Source organism: Anser cygnoides, chromosome 19, assembly GCF_040182565.1.
Source record: "Anser cygnoides isolate HZ-2024a breed goose chromosome 19, Taihu_goose_T2T_genome, whole genome shotgun sequence".
In the NCBI taxonomy this organism is placed as follows: Eukaryota; Metazoa; Chordata; class Aves; order Anseriformes; family Anatidae; genus Anser; species Anser cygnoides.
In genome coordinates, this window is record NC_089891.1 from 8,878,041 (window position 1) to 8,897,074 (window position 19,034).

The 19,034-nt window shown below is 46.2% G+C and overlaps 1 protein-coding gene across 19 annotated transcripts in view; it reads left to right on the forward strand.

The window, feature by feature from the left end:
* The window catches only part of RHBDL3 (rhomboid like 3), a 72,154-nt gene that overhangs the window by 19,353 nt on the left and 33,767 nt on the right, over positions 1 to 19,034 (forward strand). For 7 of the 19 annotated variants that reach the window (XR_007163536.2, XR_007163537.2, XR_007163534.2 and 4 more), the window contains exon 1: positions 11,053 to 11,090. The exons of 4 other annotated variants lie outside the window; for them this stretch is intronic. Coding sequence is in view for 7 of the 15 variants with exons in the window: in XM_066980112.1 (XP_066836213.1) it covers positions 11,007 to 11,090 (84 nt within the window). In the remaining 8 variants the exon portion in view is untranslated. Of the gene's footprint in view, positions 1 to 3,985; positions 4,136 to 11,006; positions 11,091 to 19,034 lie in introns of those variants that run through there. 8 more of the 19 variants (XM_048064631.2, XM_066980112.1, XM_048064632.2 and 5 more) reach the window with 4 other exon arrangements.

Consider the following 19,034-nt stretch of genomic DNA (forward strand, 5'->3'; position numbering starts at 1 on the left):
ATCTTGCTTTGTGTAGCATACTTGTTTGTGATGTGTAATTGTAGTGGAACTGCTTGCTGATGACAGCCTACAGGCAGGGAGCCATAATCCACCACGTTTACCCCTTGACAGAGAAAGGATCAATATTCTGTAAGGTGGAAAACGGAAGGTTTCACAAAAACAACTGGAGGACTTTATCCTGTGTGCTCTGACTTCGTCTAGCAGAGCACTTGAAAACAATCATGATGGGTGTCCCAGGCCCATTCTATGCCTAACATCAATTGTATGGTTTGCTGGGGTTGATAGCAGAATGGTGTGCCTCCTTTGCCATTTGGAGAGCAAAATTGTTTTCTAGTTTTTCCTCCTGGCCCTGAAACAGAGCCAAATACCCATTTCTCTCCGCTGGCTTCCCTGCCACACCTCTCACGGGTTTACTTACCCTCACGCTGAGAAATGATGGCAAGTGGGCTTACGCATCTTGGCCTCTGCAGGATGGTGTTGCTTTTTAGTTGTTTGCACTGGGGAGGAAAATGAGTGTTTGTTGTAGTTCTTTCCTCTGAACTGCTGCCTCTTCCCACAGCTACTCCCTCTTGGCTGCTAATAGATGAGCTGCTTTTGCACACAGTCTTGTTAGGAGTGGAGTTATGTCCCTGGGTTCTCCTCCCCATTAGCAGGGAGGCACAAACCTTTTTCCTTCACGTGTCCTGTGACAGTAGTATTTGTTTTTTGGAGAAATGTTTGGTTTGCATTGATTGGTGCATTCAGGCAGCCCCCTTGGGGAGATGATGCTCCTGTTGCTGCTGTCTTTGCTGTGTGAGCTGTGCCTGGTGACCGTGGCTGGAGGGATAACTTCCTTCCAACCTCACTGCTGTGTCTGAGGAATCTTTATTGAGTTGCGTGTTTGCTTCATCGCACTTTTGAGTTGCCACCCCTGGGAACTATTTGGGGACGTCTCAGTGCCTATGAGTACATGTGTAGGGTTGCTTGCATACCTTCAGCATGTCCTGGTGTTGTCTCTTCTAAAGCTCTATAAATTACTGTGTACATTGCCTTCTTTGGAGGATTTTGCAGTGCTGGGCATCCCCACCACAGCTGTTTTTTTGTCTTGAGTGTGATTATTGCAATGCTGTCCAGTCAGTCCGGATCCCAGAGGCTGTACTGTACTGTGCTGGCTTCCTTGTGTCTTCTTCACCTCTTAGAACCTCCAGTCTGCATTCAAGGTCTGCTGTAACCCTGGGAGAGGCCGAAGGCACATCTGGTTATGAATGAGGGCCATGGCCAGTTTATCTACCTGTCAGGCTAGATAGGAAGCAGCTTCTGTGGCAGGCACAGCAGCACCTTCATGGGTATAGGTGAGAGCTGAAGCCGGTGGGGGTGTAAATGCTGCAGTCGGGATCTGCAATGAAACAGGTGCCTAGAGTGACTTCTCCCAGGGTGGTGATAGCTGGAAAGTCTCACAAAGAGTTGTCATGTGTGTCTGAAACAGATCTTCCAGCCTTATTCCCTCTGTGGCCCCGGAGCTGAGAGCTGCCCTTGCTACATTGATTTATGGGATCGTTTAGGACTGGTGCTGGTGGCCAAGAAGAGCTGGAGCAGGAAGTCATTTGCTAGCTGCTGATTTATGGTTGTAGCAAACAGTCCTGAAAAGCACAGTGAAAGTTTTCTGGACCTTGCATGGTTCCAACTGGCTGTTAGCTCCAGGCTGTTATTTGACCATGTGGAGTAATAAAACTGGGAAAACTAATTAACTTTTGGGCCTACCAAAAAACAAACTACTTCATGCAAAAAAATTACCCTGCACTTGCAAGCAACACTGACTTTTTATGGGCTTATAAGCCTGTATTTAATGACCAAGCATGTAGTACGATGCGTTCCTTTTACTGACTTCTAAGGCCAAACAGCATATGACGGGCTCTACCACTGCTGAGGATCTGAATACCAGCTTGGGGTAATGTTCTCTCTCATCCTTATTAATTATGTAGTTGATGTGTGGGCGGAGGTTTGACACAAAGCTGCATTAGATGGTTTCTTGTAGTCTAAACCAATCTGAATTACACACAGGCAGCCCGAGCCAAAGCAGTTCATTCAAGGAAGGATGCTTTCCGCAGTGCGAGTTCTGGAGGCTTTCTGAGGTCGCTGTGCTCGCTGTTCCCAGTGAGGCTGTAGCTGAATGAGCTCTTTCCCAGTGGGGACACTGAGGTGTTTTTCTGATGTTAGCAGAGAAGCAGTCAGCCCTGATCAGGGCCTGCCTCCTCTGATAAGGACGCTGTGTTTGTGCCAGTTGTGGTGGTTACATCAGAGAAGGGATGTTTGAATGTTCCTGTATTGTTCTTTCTCAATGATGAGACATTTATCAGCATTATATAGCTGATCCAGCCTCTCTTATCCTGTACCGGGAGGGAGGGAGGGAATGGCAGGCCATGCTTCCCACTCAGATTGCTAAAGTAGCCCTACTCCTGTCCCACCACTCCTGCGTTACTCAGTACCCCCTAATTACTGTATATTTACCTGCCTGCATTTTTAGATCCAAAGTTGTGTGTGCTGATTCCTCTTTTCCCTTTCCAGGGTCTATCAGTTGAGCTGGTAGCAGAGCTTTGTGCAGAGCCTTTGTTCACCGGGACACATGATGCAGCCTTGCCATTCTCTTCTGATCAATAACTCTTCACCTCAAAGATCAGAGCTGGCCCTTTTTGGAGTAAACAGTGCAGTTGTTTGCTATATTTGAGAAGGGCAGGCTTGAGCTCTGGTTCCTCAGAAAGCTAGATGTGGTGTATGGCCTGTCCTCCTCCCCTGGTGGAGAAGAGAGGGAGGAAGGCTGCGTATTGTACCAGGGCTGCCTGCTGCCCCACTGCATGGCTGTGGAATGAGGGAGCCTGTCTGGATCTATGTGCTGTGGGGGAAAGATGGTGTGCCGGCCAGGTCTGTGCCCAGACCTCAGTCAAGCAGAGTGTCTTTTTCTCATATCTTAGTAAGACAGACATCATGGTGGCTGATAAAGGAGAAGTTACTTGAAATTTGAAAGAGAAAAGAACTCAAAGACAGAAGAACTGTGATGTGATGGAACTTCTAAAGTATTTATTGAAAAGTTTTCCCCTCTTTTTGTGGTGGATGCACTTGAATTGTCACGGTACTCAGTTCCAGATAGCGTGGGTCTAGTCCAAGCTTTGGTTTTCTCCTCCAAGCTAAGTATTATTGCAGAGCTATTATTTGACCTAAAATAAGTGTGTGCATACTCGCTGCTACAGAATTCTGCTTTTTCACACATCAAATGAAGTCCCTGTAGATTTTCACCTCCCTCCCAGATCTGGCAGACAGTGAAAAAGGGAGCTATTTTTACTCTGAAATGTTCTGTTTCCAGTCCAGAGTATTAAATGTAGTTTTCTCCTGACAGGCTTCACGGTTGATTGCTATAAAACTCCAAACATTTAAAGAAAGGATAAAGTTTCCTACAGGAAGGGCAAAAGTTCTGATTTTGGATGGTATTGATCATGGTCCCTTTGGGGAACTGAGAAACAGTGACACATGCTGTCCTTGGACTGAAGAATTTACTGAGAAGAGGGACAAATTTACCATGAAGGAAGAAGAACTTAACAGAGGAGTCTAGCAGGACTCTTCACAAAGTCCTGTGAGGTAGAGTGGTATTGGAGACCCTGTTCTCCTCCAGGAGATGACAGTCACTTGGTTAGGGATCGTTTTCTTAAAACATTTCTGGCAACGAGAGGGATCCGCATCACTGGTAGAATGGCAGTTGTGTACCTTTCATCTTTCTCTCGTTCTCGCTACAGTTCTGTAATTGTATTGGAGTTACTGCTCCATCTGTCCTCTTGAAAGGCTGGCATGTATCACCCAGGAGAGAAGACGACTTCCTGATCCACACGTTCTCCCTGTCCAGAAGAAATGGGTGTAGAAAAAATTTCTTCCTCTCCCTGCTGTTCTGTGCCTCAGTCCACTATGATGGGTCAAAGGTGAGGTCACCTTCTAGAATTGGTCTGTCCTTCTGTGCTGACTGTCCTGCAGCCACAGGTGTGAGGAAGGGGATAGCAAGTCATCACTGCCAGGTGTAGACACTTGCCTAAGCAATAAGGGCGAAGAACACCGGCTTCTTTTTGCCCTAAGGGGAGGAAGAGGGGCTGAGCAGATGTAGCAGTACAGGCAGGTTTGAGTCAGGCAAACAGCATGCTCAGTTTTGCAGTGCAGCTTTAGATCAGGACTTGAAGCTGGGCAACGGGCTGGATGCCTTCTATTTGGTGGGCATAAATCCCTAGTCAGGGGGCAATGTGCCCTGGTCCTGGACAGTGCTGAACCCTGTTGTGTCTGTCCCTGTCCCTCAGACACTGCAGGAGCTGATTCAGTGCAAAGCCCAGCCCAGCTCTCTTCTGGCTCCCAATTCTGAAGGTGCCAGGTATGACAGCCTGGGTGGTCTTTGTGCTGGTGGCCTGTAAGTCCTTACCTGCCCTGCTGTGGCCTTCATTAGCAGAGTTATAGCTAATGAAACACAGGGTAAGGGGAGCCTGCTTGCAGCTGTATGGGCAGAATTTTTCCTTGCTGAATAATTTTTCAGCACCCTGCACACATAGCCTTGGCCTTTGCTGTAAGGGTCGCTTAATGTAGCCCATCAGTCACAGCATCCTTGCACCTGATGAGGCTTAATGGGGCAGCCAAGCTCTGGGCCCAGCTGACCACCTGCCCTGCAATGTGCTCCTCTCCTCTTCTGCCTTATACAGCAGGGAAGCAATGCCTCTTTCCTGGGGCTGGTTAGATCAAGTTGATGTTCCTGACTGGCCTTCATCTCGATGGTGTTGCTTACCAGATATGTCACTAAGCAGCAGCAGAGAGAGACCTAATGGCTCAGATCTGATTAACCTCTGTGACTTTATCCTGTGCCTTAATTGAATTATCTGCAGGGGTTTTGCTGTTGCTGTTTTTTTTTCTTAAACAGGTGCTTATTGCTGTGACATGTGATGCAACCCTTCAGTCTTGGGATTGCCCCTCGTTCCCCAAGGTGCTGCCTACCTGCATGGTGCTCAGTTAAGAAAAAGGAGAACATTTTTACAGGACACCTTCTCCTGTGTCCATCCTTCTGCCTGCAGCACTCAGTGAACTCTTCAACAGGCTTGAAATAGAAACCTTTCTCCTTGCCATAGCTGTAATTGGCTGTGGGTTGGGCACTGGAGAGGGTCATTCACATATCCAAGATGACAGAAGTTGTACACACTACTGAGAAGCTTTCTCTTACATCTGTTTCTAGACAGCAGCACACAGAGTGAAAAGTAGGTGTGATATCAGATCACGGCTCTGTTCCATGAGGAATAATAGCTGTACCAGTGCCACTCTAGCTGTTACAAGATCAAAAGAGCTCTTATATTAAGGCTGGTAATACTGCCTGGTTTGGCAAAAGGGCTGAGAATTTGTCTAGGGTTGTAATGTATGTCCAGATAAACTGTCTTCCATAGTGAGGAACAGGCTGTTGAATTTAGTCAATGTGCAATAGCATGGGTGTCAGTGACTTGGTGAATATGTATCTCAAAGGATGTTCTCTTCTTGCATTCTCCTTGAATGTGGTTCAGGTGTGAACGCTGCCATGCATGTAACTGGAGAGAGTTACAGTCTCTAAGTAGGGGTTTCAGTGTCTCATCGCGTCTGGGTGCCTTTATGGGGTGTGTGTTTGTCAGACATGGACGTTGTGCTGCTTCCTGTAAAGAAAATGTGATCATTAAGTTGAATTACGATGGACATCTCTTTCCTTTTTTGGATTTAATGTATTCATGAATTTCGTGTCCAGTGGCCCCTCAGCAGCTTGCAGGCTGGATATGTAAATTGGTAGCTGCAGAGGATGACTGATCCTTTAATAGGTGGAATTTGATGCTCGTAAAAATGAATGCTTTTAATGTTGCATGGCAATTTGCTTGAATTTTTAAGTTGCCTGCGGATCTCTTACTTGGAACTCAGTGGCTCGGGCTGTATTTGTTACAAAAACAGTACAAATGGAGAGGCCCTATGGTTTTAAAGGGGTGGCTATTCTTTTGTCTGTGAGTATTGCTTACACTGTTTTTGTAACAAATATTATTCCAAAGAAGCTGTGAAAATGTGAAATGCAATGATACTTGAAAACAAAGCACTGCAGTTCAAATCCACAGAAATGTATATTCAGAGATCTGTTCAGATACTGTTCTTCAGGAAAAGCCAAGTTTTCTTAGATACGTTTTCATTATTAGGCTTCTATGGAGGGATGTACAGGACTAAAAGGATTCAGTAGGTCATTAAAGTAGGTACAGATCTGCCACTGTGTGGTTTTAAACACAGTGAAATCCTGGCCCCTCTGAGAGGGCCCTCTTTGCTTCCTTTGGGCCCCATGCTAATTTTATTACTGATTTCAGAAGGGTAAGGACTTCTCCTGATTTTGATTTTTACAGTGTTTCTTCAAGCATGCAGACCTGGGAATATTTGATTTATTTTGCTGAGGATTTTATTAAAACAAACCCACACAGCATGCACCCCTTCCTGAGAAAGTGTTTATGTGATAAATTTCATTTTTCAAGCACATGAGGTTGTGATGATGATAAGAGGCTGCAATCTGAAATCATTGTTGCTTGTCGCTTTTCCCTTGAGCACTAGGACACAAATACTTCAGCTCTTCATCATTTATTACAAACCTGGGCTGAGGAAAGACAGCAGCAAATACACAGAGAGAATGTTGTGTTACGCGCTGTAAAATTGTGCCAAGGAGAAAGGAATATCCAGGCTCAGATTATCTCTTTCCCTGAGGCTTCAGTGACTTATTTATTTTTTTCTAGGGTGGAATCCAGGCTTCAAGCCTAGCTAAGAGCCAGCATCTTTCCTGTCAGAAAAAAATACTTTGCTAGCAAGTGTCTTCTCTGGCTACAGCCTCTCTAAATGGTAGTGGTCTCAAGCCAGCAGAGTTTGGCTGTGGAAAGTCTATCATTATTGTACTAATGTACGACTCTGTGAGTACCGTATCCACAAGGATGTGCGCCAGGGTTAGACTGAGTAGTGTTTCCATCTGGCACTGTGAAGAAATGACCGTGGGTTGGCATGTTTCTGGGAAGGCAGTGAAAGAACCCGATTTGCTGGGTGGGGGCAGCAGGAACAGAACCAAGGTGGAGGACCCGTGTCGGATGGCTTGGGGTGCAGGTGGAACCTTTGTGGCGCTTCTTTCCAATACCATGGTGTTTGAAAAATCCCTAGAGGCAAGTAGGGGTGCTTGGTGATGATGTCCTGCCTCTGAAGTCAGCTAGTTGTGATGGCAGGGCTTTGCAGGCTGCTGGGAGTTGGTATTAGCCCGTCTTTTACCTTGTGAAAATCTGCTGTGTTTGCTTGAAGGGCATCAGGCAAGTATGCAGGCAAAACTCAGCTGCTTTTCTTCCGGAGGCTTGGTCCCTCCGTGCTCAGGGGTCTTGGTAGCCTTATCTGAAGTCACTGACTTCAGTGGTGGCTGGATGTGTTCGGCATTTTTAGGTATCGGCCATTCTTTAGGGCTGTGGAAGGCAGCACTGTACTGTGGGCAGAGTTGAGAACTGCTGGAGCAAGCAGTGCTGGCCAATTAAAATGGCCATATAACTTTCATTGTCATAGTAAAGACTAAAATAAAGTAAAATTAATTTTTATACAACAGGAAAGGAATGAATCTCGCCTAAGTAATCCAGTCTGTTGTACTTCCCTGCTTGCTACAACAAGCAATTATCTATTCAATTATATTTTCTAGCATAGAAATGCTAAGGGAAAAGTGTGCTCGGTGTTCAGGAAGGGCCCGGGCTGTGGGAGATGCAGCTTCTTTTTAGCTGTGTTCCCTCCCTGGGTTAAGAGGTGAAGATGCTGACAGCCAGCTTCCAGTTAAGAGGTATTTTGCTTCCTTATGTGCTAACCGTGCTCATGATCTGCTATTGCCTGAGCAACCTCAATTTTTAATATGGCTTCTGCTGAAATCTTCGTGAAATGAGCTGAGTCAAAAGCAGAGTTTTCCTTCTGTGTGGGGAAAATACCCAGACTCATGGTGCAAATCCTCAAACCAGCAGCAGGTTTGTGCCTACCCCATATGGGACAGAAATAATGCAGATCCCAAAGCAGCTTTTGCAGCTGGGTCACAGCTCCTTCCATTCTCATGAGAACGAGTAGCGACACTGACTGTCACCAGCTTACATCTGGCACTGTAGGCATGCTGCCCTGTGCATGCTCGTATGTAGTAGTTACTGCAGGGCTCAGCAAGGCTAAATATCTTGCTTATTGGGCTCCTGTCTTGCTCCTCTGCACCTCCTTAGTGTGATGAGCAGCACCTGGTTGTATTTTTCTATCTGTCCCTCTCTCATCTTTGCTATCGTTAATTGTTAGCATCTGGATTGAAAGATTGCCTCTTAGCGTGGTGCTGATGGGATGTTTCCACAGGGGATTAGGGCTGGAGTGGATTGACAGGAGGCGGTATCCTTGCAGTGGGAAGTTTGCCAGCTGTGTGCCTGCTCATTGCTGCTGCTCTTCCAGTTACTCCAGTTCATCTCAGGGCATGGGCAAGAGTTGGTCACAGCTCTGCTCCCCCTTGCTGGGGCCAGCTGCCCAGCCTCATGCACGCAGCAGCTGTGTATGGCCTTTTATGAGACTTTCAGTCTCTTTGCATCGTCTGCACCATCCCATGAAAGTGTTTCCATACCTGGCTCATCAGGTGGTTTTCTACTGTGCAGCACTTTGATCAAGGATATGGGTAATAACGGCATCATGTGGCATGCTGGCAGTAGCTGAGAGGTCGTTTCTTACTGTAACGTGCTCCCCAGGTGGCTAACTTGTCTGTAAATCATGCAAGTGCTTCCTGGAGCTTTGCTTGCTTTCTGTTACCACCTTGGCTGCCAGGATTTCCAAAAGCACAGCCTCCTGCTCTTGTAAAGGCGCTAAGTCTGTATTTCCAGTGCCCTGAAGCATAGCCAAAGGTCCCACTAACCTCACTGAGAGGTTAAATAGGCCCTGAGAGATTGTATTTGGTTTTTGCTTTGGTTCAGTTTCTTGTGGAGTCTGGTCTTTTCCTGTACCAGCACAAGGAGCTGGGGAGAATCCCCGGGCATTTCAAAAGGCAGGAGTTTCCCCTGACCTTGTTAGTCTCCTGATCTGCCTCTAACAAGGTCTCGGAGACCCTTGTTGCTCTTTTCCCAAAGGAGTCACGTCCTGCAGTAACCAAAGGGTATCTGTTACCTTGCGAGGACAATGCGTGGTCTGGAGGCACGTTTACTACTTGCTGCAAATAGTACAAGTGATGATTTGTTTTCCCCATAGTTAGGACAGACCAGCAGAAATCTTCTGTGCTTTCAAGCTGTTATATCATTATATCAGGGAAGGTTTCCATGTATGTTGATGCTGCCTACAGCTAGAGCTGTTGCAAAAAAAAAAAAAAATAGCTATCAGTTTAAAGGAAAATCTTGTATCTGATCTGTCTTTGACTCTGAATCTCACAGATAGCCAAGTAAAAAACAGCAGAGTTTGCACCAAGGGGCTCGATTTTTTTTTTTAATTTTTTTTTTAGGACTTCTTGGAGAAAAGGTTAAAAGATATTCACAGGGGTTAGAAATATTGTTGGATTTAATTTTATTTTTTTTAATGAAAATCCCACAAGTTGGCATTCCCCAGTCAATTTAAGCTCTTTGAGATAGCTCAAAGATTCTTTTATTTCTTTCATTAAAACCATTCTTATTCTGGCTTACGGAGCCATGCAAGTAAGAATTACAACGCTGCTTGTTATTTCATTGCCTATCCGTTCTTCGTCCCCACATCCTTTCAGCTTTCCCTTCATTCCCTCCCCAGCTTGCCTTGAAGGGCTGGGAAGCACATTATGCTGCCTGCCCGATTGTTGTGGGGTTGTGTTTTTTGTGGGGAAGGTCACGAGACAAAAAGACCACCAGGCAGGGGTGGGCAGGGGGGTTCAGTCCCTCTCCATTCAGTCCTTGTGGCGCTGGGTGGGAAGAGGCTTGTTTGCATGGCAGGATTTCGGGGGGGGGTGGAGGGTGGGGTGGCTTTTTGTGGAGGTTTCTTCCACGGCTGCTGCACGGGCCCTGGAGGGCTACAACAAAAATAGAGCCCGTGGATGAGATTCATGGGGCTGAAGCGAGAGAACCACGAGGCAGAGCAGTCGGTGCGGGACTGTCAGCGCCTGCTCTGGATGGTGTGTTTGTGTTACGTCGGGACCTGGCTCTGGTGGGAGCTCTCCTGGGATACCTGAGTCCTGTGGACTGAGGTCCTTAGCTGGGTGAAGGCTGGGGAATTTCCTCTGTCCGTGGCTGTAATGTGGGGGACAGCGCTGTGGATCTGCCACAGCGGCTGTGTTTCCCTGAGTATTTGTGAGACTTCCAGTCAGTGACTTTTATTTGCAGCATCTGCCTCCTTCCTCACCTGTCAGCTCCACTCCTCTGAGAGCATCGCTGCATTTAGGCAGGACGTGTGTCCTTATCACCCCTGTCCGCCAGCCCAGCCCCCTCTCACCGCCACCCTTAGGAAGCATCTCAGTCTGTATTTGGCAGGGGCTTGCACAAAGGCAAACATTGTCAGGGACTCGTTGCAACTGTCCCAATTACCCTGAGTTCATTTGCATAAGAAGATTGCCCAGCCTGTGGTAGTGGCTTTGCCTTGGCTGCCTAATATGGGACACTTAGATTTGGGGAGCAGGAAAGAACTAGAGTTCCCAGGCTGGGTGTGGGATGGGGTGACAGGTTGGTCCCTTCCAGCATGGATGCTACAGCATCCTGGAAGCAGCTGACTTGTCAGCTGCTGGCACCACAAGTCTGTCTGATTCAGTGGTGATAGCTGCCAGTTTCCCAGAGTTGTGGAATCAAGCAAGCTGAAGCATACCTGAACTCCTGGCTGTCCCATCTAAGAAATCCTTCTCCTGAATGGTGTTTATCTATGTATTTATGTATTTCTTTTTAGTAGATGGTGACCCTGCTTGAATGCTTCTAGACTAAGCAGTGAACTGCTTTGTGTTGTCACTTCCCTCAGGCACATGTAACCTCTTCTCCTTGTGTATGGATTTCTTCCAGAGAGCTAGCTGTTCCTGCAGGCAGGCACTAAAGGGAGAGGAGAGCAGCTGGGATGAAGCACAAATCAGGAAGCAGGCTGAAATGGTATGATCCCTTGACCCAAAGCAATGGCTGGTGCTGTTAGGGCTTGCTTGAACTGCAGCAGCTGCACAGCTCGCGCTCCTCTCATTGAACTGAGAATTATTCATATTCTCTCACCCTTCCCCCTAGTGCCATATGTAATGTGATCTGCCAGTACCCAGGCTGGCAGATGGAAAACTAAGACGCTCTTCTACTGGCAATTACGGTTCTCCATGGGCTCAACTGCTCTGTGAAGCTGCAATGCTCAAGCTTGTCAGCTTTGGCAGAGCAGCCTTTCTGGAGACCCTTACAGCCCCTCTGGCACTGCCATTTGTTTGTGTATGCCTGTGCAAACACATCGGTCTCATGTCCTTGCTGTTACCAGGACAGACTCATTCACAAACAAGATGAGATGTCCAAATGAGAACCGTCAACCTTAGTGTACTTGCTGGAGGTACTCTGACCTTTACTCTGTCTTAATCCTTCCATAGCCCCCCATCCCCTTTTGTATTTGGCAATTTCCAGTTTTTTACTAGTCAGTTATTAGCTGGCAATGTAGGAGTGCTTCATGGAGGTGGCTGGAGCACAGGCAGCTCATCTCAGCTACAGTAGTATTGGAAGTCTCCTGCTCCCTGGGTGAATGAAGCCTCTCTGCCTTGGGTTCCCAGTACGTAAAGTTGAACTCTGTCTCCTGAGCAGACAGTGGCAGCACAGGTTATCATTTCAAAACGCAGTATGTGCTAGAGACCTGACTGTTAACAGCCAGTTTCCAATTCTCTATCTGACGTTTTCTTTGTCTGTCTCTGAGAGGGATTGATGATCCAGCTGAGGTTTTTCAGGAATTTCTTTCTTATTTTATTAGGAGAGAAAAATATCTTCATGTCTCTTCCCAGATGAGTTGCTGTTTGTGCTCTGACTCCAGGATGCTCACATTTTTTGCTTGAAAGTAACTGCATTGATATTCTTATGCCTGCTTGGTGCGAGAAACGTTTTTTAAAAAAAAAAGGGGGGGCAGAGGGCAGAACCCAGAGGCTCAAACTGGGGCAGAGATGGACCCCTCTTGGTTTCTCTAATAACACTTTAAAAGCCAATCTGTATGTTTGACTTCCATGATGTGCTGAAAAGGCAGAATAGGGTCAAGTCTTAGATTTACATTTGTTTTCCTTTCCATTGTGTTTGTTTTTGAGAATTGTGTCCTACCTTCCACTGTATTTCTATGACCTCTCATTTTAGCTTGTGTGACAGTGAAGTCTATTTATGAGCAACAAAACATGAGCTCCAGACACTGAATTAGCTTTCAAATGGTTGTTCCTGACAAATATGAAAGATTTTTCTAAGCATGAAATAAAGGGCTGTAAGTTAAGGCCTTACACTACCCCTTGTCGAGTTCATGACCATATCTTTTGTTTTGCATTTGGGAAAACAAGATTTGGCATAGGATCATGTAGAGGGTGACTGCCAGACTTAGGAGGATTACTGACACCTTGGTCTATCTTAACCTGCACACCCAAAAGGGATGGGACTGGATCCAGTTTTCAGCTCTGCAAGTGAGCTTCAAGTAATAAACTGCTTCTTTTCTAAATGCCTCAGTTTCCCCAGCTGTAGAAAGGGTGGAGGTAGGTGAATAATAACACTTAGTTTTGTCTGCAGTTACCTAAAAGATTGGGAAAAGGAGTTTTGTTTCCCTTTGAGCAAAATATTTAGTTTGACTTGAGCCATTTATGTTGGTACTCTCAGCATAAACATAAATGACAGTTTTCTAATGGAACATTTTGAAAATGCTGTTGCCCGGTATTTTGGCCTTATAGAATTTGAGAGGATTTCTTCTAAATGGTCAACGTTCAAAGCTAAGACAAATTCACAGGGAAGTCTTGGCAATGCTGACATCTCCAAGTTTTACTTGGAAAAGTTTTGTTTTGGAAAAATTATCCTGGCTTTAGAAATGGGAGCAATGTTCTGCAAACAACACTGGTGATAAGCAATGTTCCTGTGTTACACGTATAAACTGCATCTTGTCCTGCTTTTAGGGTAGTGTTACACTTGCATCTGTTGGGTTGCTGTTTTTAATTATCTTTTGTGCTTTATCCATCAGCTATTTCCATGTCACTGGCTCAGTTTTGCTACAACTCCTTTTAATAGAGGCTGTCTGGCTGTTGGTGGCTGCTGTTTGAGTTGGGCTGGGTTCATGAGAATTCGTTGGCTGGGAGCAAAGGAGGTGTCTGATGGTGTAGGGATTATAAAGGGACAGACGATGGTAACACTGTCTGCTCCAGGCAGCTTTTCTGCTCCTGGATTAAAGTTCATGCTGTGTTACTTGCCTCTCTCTCTAAGGCCTTGTCAAGTCTGTGCGGGAAGCTATTCTGTTTGCACTGTTTTGCTGTGTGCCACTCTGCTCTCTCTCTGCCTCATTTCTCCTCCCTCTTCCCCCTTCCATTCAAGCAGCATCTTTCACTCTTCCCTATTCAGTGTCTTTGAGCGTCTTTGCTCTCTGCCCTGTGTAAAACTTCCATGCCCTCCCTACCATTCATCACCTTTTTGCTCATTCACATCCCTGCTTGCCTTTCTCCATTCAGCCGGGCTTCCTCTCAGCCAGTCTGAGCTGCCCTCTTCTCCTGCCCCTTCTGCAGTTCTCCTTTTGTGTCTTTGCACTCCCTTCTCTGTGACTGTCCGACGTGCAGCAGTCTGCAGCATGCTCCGTGAGGATGCTCTGCTAGAAGTTGATCCCCCTTGGTGGGCTAATTAATCCCCGGTGGAAGCCAGTGGGATTGTTTGAGGAGGATTTGTCTCTCTGATTACACTCACAGGTGAGAAGACTTTTTTCTCCCCTCTCTTCCCGCTTCCCAGAGATGCAAGAACGATGCATGACTAAGAGAAGTGTTGCCACTTCCAAAGCTTCCTTTTCAGTCCAGTCTCCCTGTCTCTCCCTCCTGCCTTGTTTTCCTCTTTGTTTTCAGTTGTTTCAGTTCTAAGGTGATTCTATGGGGGGCCGCTTTGAATTTCTTATTCCTGAGGAATGCAACTCCTGTTCTCTTAATTATGCTCTCTCTCTAATTATGGCTGTTGCCTGTGCCTTCTCTGCTTCCTTCTTCTGATCACCTGCATTTGGGCCGTTTGGTGCTGGCACCATATGAGTTGTGGAGAGCCATCTCTGCACTTGAATGTGTGTTTGAAGTGTTGCCCAGAAAATAGAGCCTGCAACTCGCAGTGGCCAGTGCTTGTTCTTTCTAAGATTCAGTGCAGCCACAGCTCCATGCTCCTGATGTGGGCACAGCAAACGTAGACCACGGGCTTCTGCTAAAGATCCCTGAGCCTGCTGTGTACCTGGTCCCCTACAGCTCGCACCCGTGCTGGCAGTGTGCAGCTATCCCCTGAGCCTACTGAAGGAGCACGTCTCTGCTGCCATGTGGCTGGAAAACTAAGTGGGAGGTCTGCTCGCCTGTGGATGCCCATGGGGACTTAAGCTTTGAATGGTTAAATGGCATTCGAGCCAGACTGTTCAAGTGAAAAGGGGAGTATTAGAGCTTGGGAAGAGTGCACAGGCTTGTCAGAGGAAGTAAGTGCACTTCAAAGCACCTGTGAGCCCTGTACACCTGCAAAGTCTGCGTAGTTCAGTAAAGAAGGCAGAAATAAGGTGGAGGCAGGCAAAGAGAGCGGCTATCTGAAGGAGGGAGGGTTTGACAGGACAGGCACTTTGTTGTGTGGGAGGCTGTGAAGGGAATATCTGCCCCCGTCTCCCCAGACAATAAAAAGCCCCTGATATGGTTCAGGTAGGGCCAGGCTCTGTGGGGACTTGGGAGTGCTGTGGGAAGGAGCCTTTCCCCTGGAAACTGTTTAAAAGATGGATTTCGAGCCGTGCTGTGGTACAGTTTATTGTCAGGCAAGCAAGTGTGTAAAAGGGATTCCCTGCTCACCGTGTTTGGGCCCCGCAGTGACGTTACACCTGCAGGGCACAGCTCACCCCAGGCCAGCCCTGCGTTTTGGTGCCTGCAGGCAGAATCGCTCTGCTAGGCTGTGAGGCTGGGGCTGGGAGTCTGCACAGACAGCATTTCCTTCTGTGAAGTTAGTTGCAACCCTGTTCCACAGTTGTTATTATATCATGATTTGGTTTAAAACTTCTGGTAAGTTTTGTGTCTACGTGACAAACTGAGGCAGAGAACTCTGGAAATGCTCTGCCTTGCCTTGTATTTGTCCCTCTCATCCTGTAAGGACGTATATGTAGCTTGATTTTTCTGATCAATGGTTGTGCAGCTTTGGCACTCAGACAGATTTCTTTTACCCTTAAGCCAAAGTATATTTGACACAGGAAATGCTGGAAAGGCACAAACGCTGCAGGGCTGTCCCTCACAGCCCTCCATGCAAGGAACATATAGCCTGGGTGCCATCCAGGGCTGATTTGGATGTAAATCCTAAGAAACAATGTGAGCCACCGGAGTTTTCAGAAATCCGGCTCCTTACTGCAGTTGTAACCCTTGTGATTACCCTGGAAAGACGTAAGCCAGGATTGCTTGCTCTCAAATTTTAATTATTACTCTAACCTGTACCATTGAATACTTCCAGCTCTGAGCTCCATTTAGAACCAGCCTGTCTGGTGCACTTATGTTGTGTTGTAGCAGAGTCACACCAGGTACCTGCAAGGCATCATGGGGAATTCTGCAGTGCCTCTGTCTCCTCTTCACGAGGCTAACACTTCCATCCACTCCAGTTCAGCTTGGAAAGCAGAGGAGCTTCTTTGGTAGCTTCTAGTCCCCGTGACTGAGCAAAACCAGATGTAAAATCCATACAAGTTTCATGTGCTTCCCAGTCTGGTTAGTTGGAGTCCTGCTCAGTGGTGGTCATTCTAACCAGAAGCATGCTCTGAATTCTGCCGTAGGTGGGTCATTCTTGTTATACATGTTAAAGCAGTTGTTAGTTGGGGCTTAAAACCCATCTGTTTGGTTCAGGTTTTGCTGAACCTGGTTAACGTCTTGCAGTCAGGTCAGAAGTGGACTGTTAGGATTGTCTGGTCTCTCACAATGAAGGCCAGAAGAGTTTCTGAGCAGTCTTGACCTCAGCTATACCTCATCTCCTAGGAAAGCTTGCAATTCAATTGCAAAAATTCCAGTGAAGTTAGTGAGCCATATCACCTGCTAATACTAAAAACAACCAACTCCTCCTACTCTAATGCTGTTCAGCTTCAACCTCTAGCCCCTAGACGTGATTATGCCTTTGTCATAGTGGGGAATCCTCTACTGCCAAATTTCTGTTCCCTTTGTGGGTTCTTTTGGACAGTGATCAAGTCATTGCTTAACCTCCCCTTTCATAAGCTTATGAATTGAGCCTATCAGTGGAGCCAGGCAGGCTGTACTAGTGACATAGTGCCAAATGCAGCGGTAATGTCACCTCATTTACAAGCCTACTGGTCACATTCCTTTTCTTTTTTTTTTTTTTTTTTGAAGGCAGGGTTACCTTGAGAGCACTCAGTGTAACAGCAGACAGGGCTTTCCCCCTGCCAGTGGCTGCTTCTGAAGATGGCATTCCCTGTGCTGTAAGCTGGCTGGCATTCTTGGCTCCTGGCCATGTGGTTTTCTATTTGTTTTTACAGTAATATGTATTGTTTGCAAGCATTTAGCTTTACCAGAAAGACCCAGCTCATGCTTAGTAACTTGCTATTTTAACTCATCTGTGAGCATTATGCAGAGTTGTCTTATTATTTCTCCTAAGTCACTAATAATTCTGTTGGGACGAGAACAAATTGTCATGGGACCCCATTAGCAGCATCTCCATGTGATGGTAGCTCTCCAGTTCAGTTTTATTTTAAGACCTATCAAATAACCAGACTTTAGCATGTTGAATGTGTGACAGCCTGAATTTGTGTCACAGTTAAGTCCTCAAACACAGCATTGTCTGGTGCTGTCAGATGCCTTGCGGAAATTGTTTATACCAGGGACCTTGCACCAAGCTTGTGTTCTCATCTAGGTAACACCAGTTCAATGTAAGCTAACTTCTGTAGCCATTCTAACTGGTGTTAGACCATTCCTCCTTCAATTGCGCATTACTGCATGTCAGTCATCTGCTCGTTTGCTCTGGGTTGCGCTCAGGCTGACAGACCTGCTCATCCTATTAAATTCTTGTCACAGCCTTGCAGGTTTGGGAGTGGTGGGGGCATCTGTCACTGTGTGTGGACAGCAGTTTTAGAGCATGTTTGGAAGGGTTTTGTTGTTGATTCAAAGGTGGAAGAAAGGTAAAAAGCAGATCCTGATATTCCTCCAGTGTTCCCAGACTTGCAGAAAGTCAGTATCATTACTGTCTTTTTAAAATCTGCTGGATGCAAGTTATCTAGACCTGCTGATTCAAAACTATCTAACTTTAGCAACTGCTGTGTAACGTTCTCGAGGGTTACTGCTGGGACAGAAAGTACATTGTCATTGTATGGCAGAGATAAGTCGTTGGGCTTCTGTCCAGATACAGAACAGAAACACTGCAACTACTGAATTCTTTGCACTGGTACCACCTCTGCTGCTTCTCAGGCTGATGTTGGACCAAACCCTGGCTGGAATGAGACTTCTCTGCCTCACCTCTACCAGCAGGGACTCTGCTGTGACAGGAGGCATTGTTGATTGCAGTGCTTTTTAAGGAAATACTTGTGTACGTTTAGTTAACCTGGGAGTAAGCAGGGGTCTGACTGCAGGAGCTTGGCCTGAAATACAGCCCCAGCTGAATAGCTATTCTACCTTTTTTTTCTTCATAAATTTCCTTGTAGAACCGGTGATTAGAGCCTGCCTGTTTCCAGACGGTGAGGTTGACTGTGCACGCTATGCCTCATGCTAAGCTATGTAGTCCAAAGAAGTGCAGCATCCTGCCCAGAATGTATTGCATTTCAGCTCTGAATGAAGTGGGTTTCCCACTATGTCCCATCACCATGTAGAAGCCCTGAAAGATTTAAAAAATATTCGTACAGGATTTTGAGATTCTCCAATAAAACACTACTAGAAAGACATAAGCAATAATTATGTGGTGGTAACAAATGAGTATATCAAGTGTCAGGGTAGTATGTGTGTTGCTGTTTTCAGCTTTTGATATTTAATACTTTACATCAACTAAATGAAATGTGGGTTTTATTTTAATCAGACTGGAATCTGAGCCCTAAAAGCTAGAGGAATTGAAAAGGGAGAAGAGATTCGGCATTTGCACGTATGAAAATGTTCGGGCCAGTGCTGATAAGCAGATCTGAAAAGATTTGGTGAAAGGATTTAAGGAAACGTTTTAACTGTTAGGTTGGATTTGGTTGGGGCAGTCACTAAGTGATGTTTTTGTGGACAAGATGAAGCTTCCATCTCAGAAACGTGGCACAAGTTCAGGAAGTTGCAGAGTCAGTTCTGGTTTTAAGTGCACTCGAGGTTTCATACATTGCTGCTACTTGGTATTTTGGTAGGGATTTGTACATGTTACTATTGTTAAGGTCTCTCTTTTTCTCCTGCCACCCCCCTTCCAGTGAGCAGAATGCCAGACCTAGACCAGCAGAGCATGCAAAGAGACCCAGCTGTGTGGAGGTTTGGCCTGAGGTTGCCCAGTGAGTCAGCATCAGAGCTGGGCTGGTGATTTAAGACTTAGGACTTGCAAGACTGGGCCATAACCTGCCCTGCTTGTCTGGCCTGTTGCTTCAGCTGAGGATGTCTATCCAGCAAAGTATGCCATGTGGCCAGTGCTGGAACAAAATTAAAAATCATGTTTCCACTTTAAAAAAAAAAAATCGTTCTAGAGTGCCTCAGCTTCTTTCCATTAGTTTTAATGCACTAACATAAATAATAGAAGAGGAAGAAGCAGTAGTGGAGAAGGCTCAGTCTATAAACATGTCTTTCTGCATTAAGCCTTGTGGCAAAATGGAGGGCATCTCCTGCCATCCATGCTGTCTCATTAATCATGTAATTATCTCCCTCACTTTCAGTGCTGCATCTCCTTCCTCATCAGTGTTGTTGATAATGGAGCTTC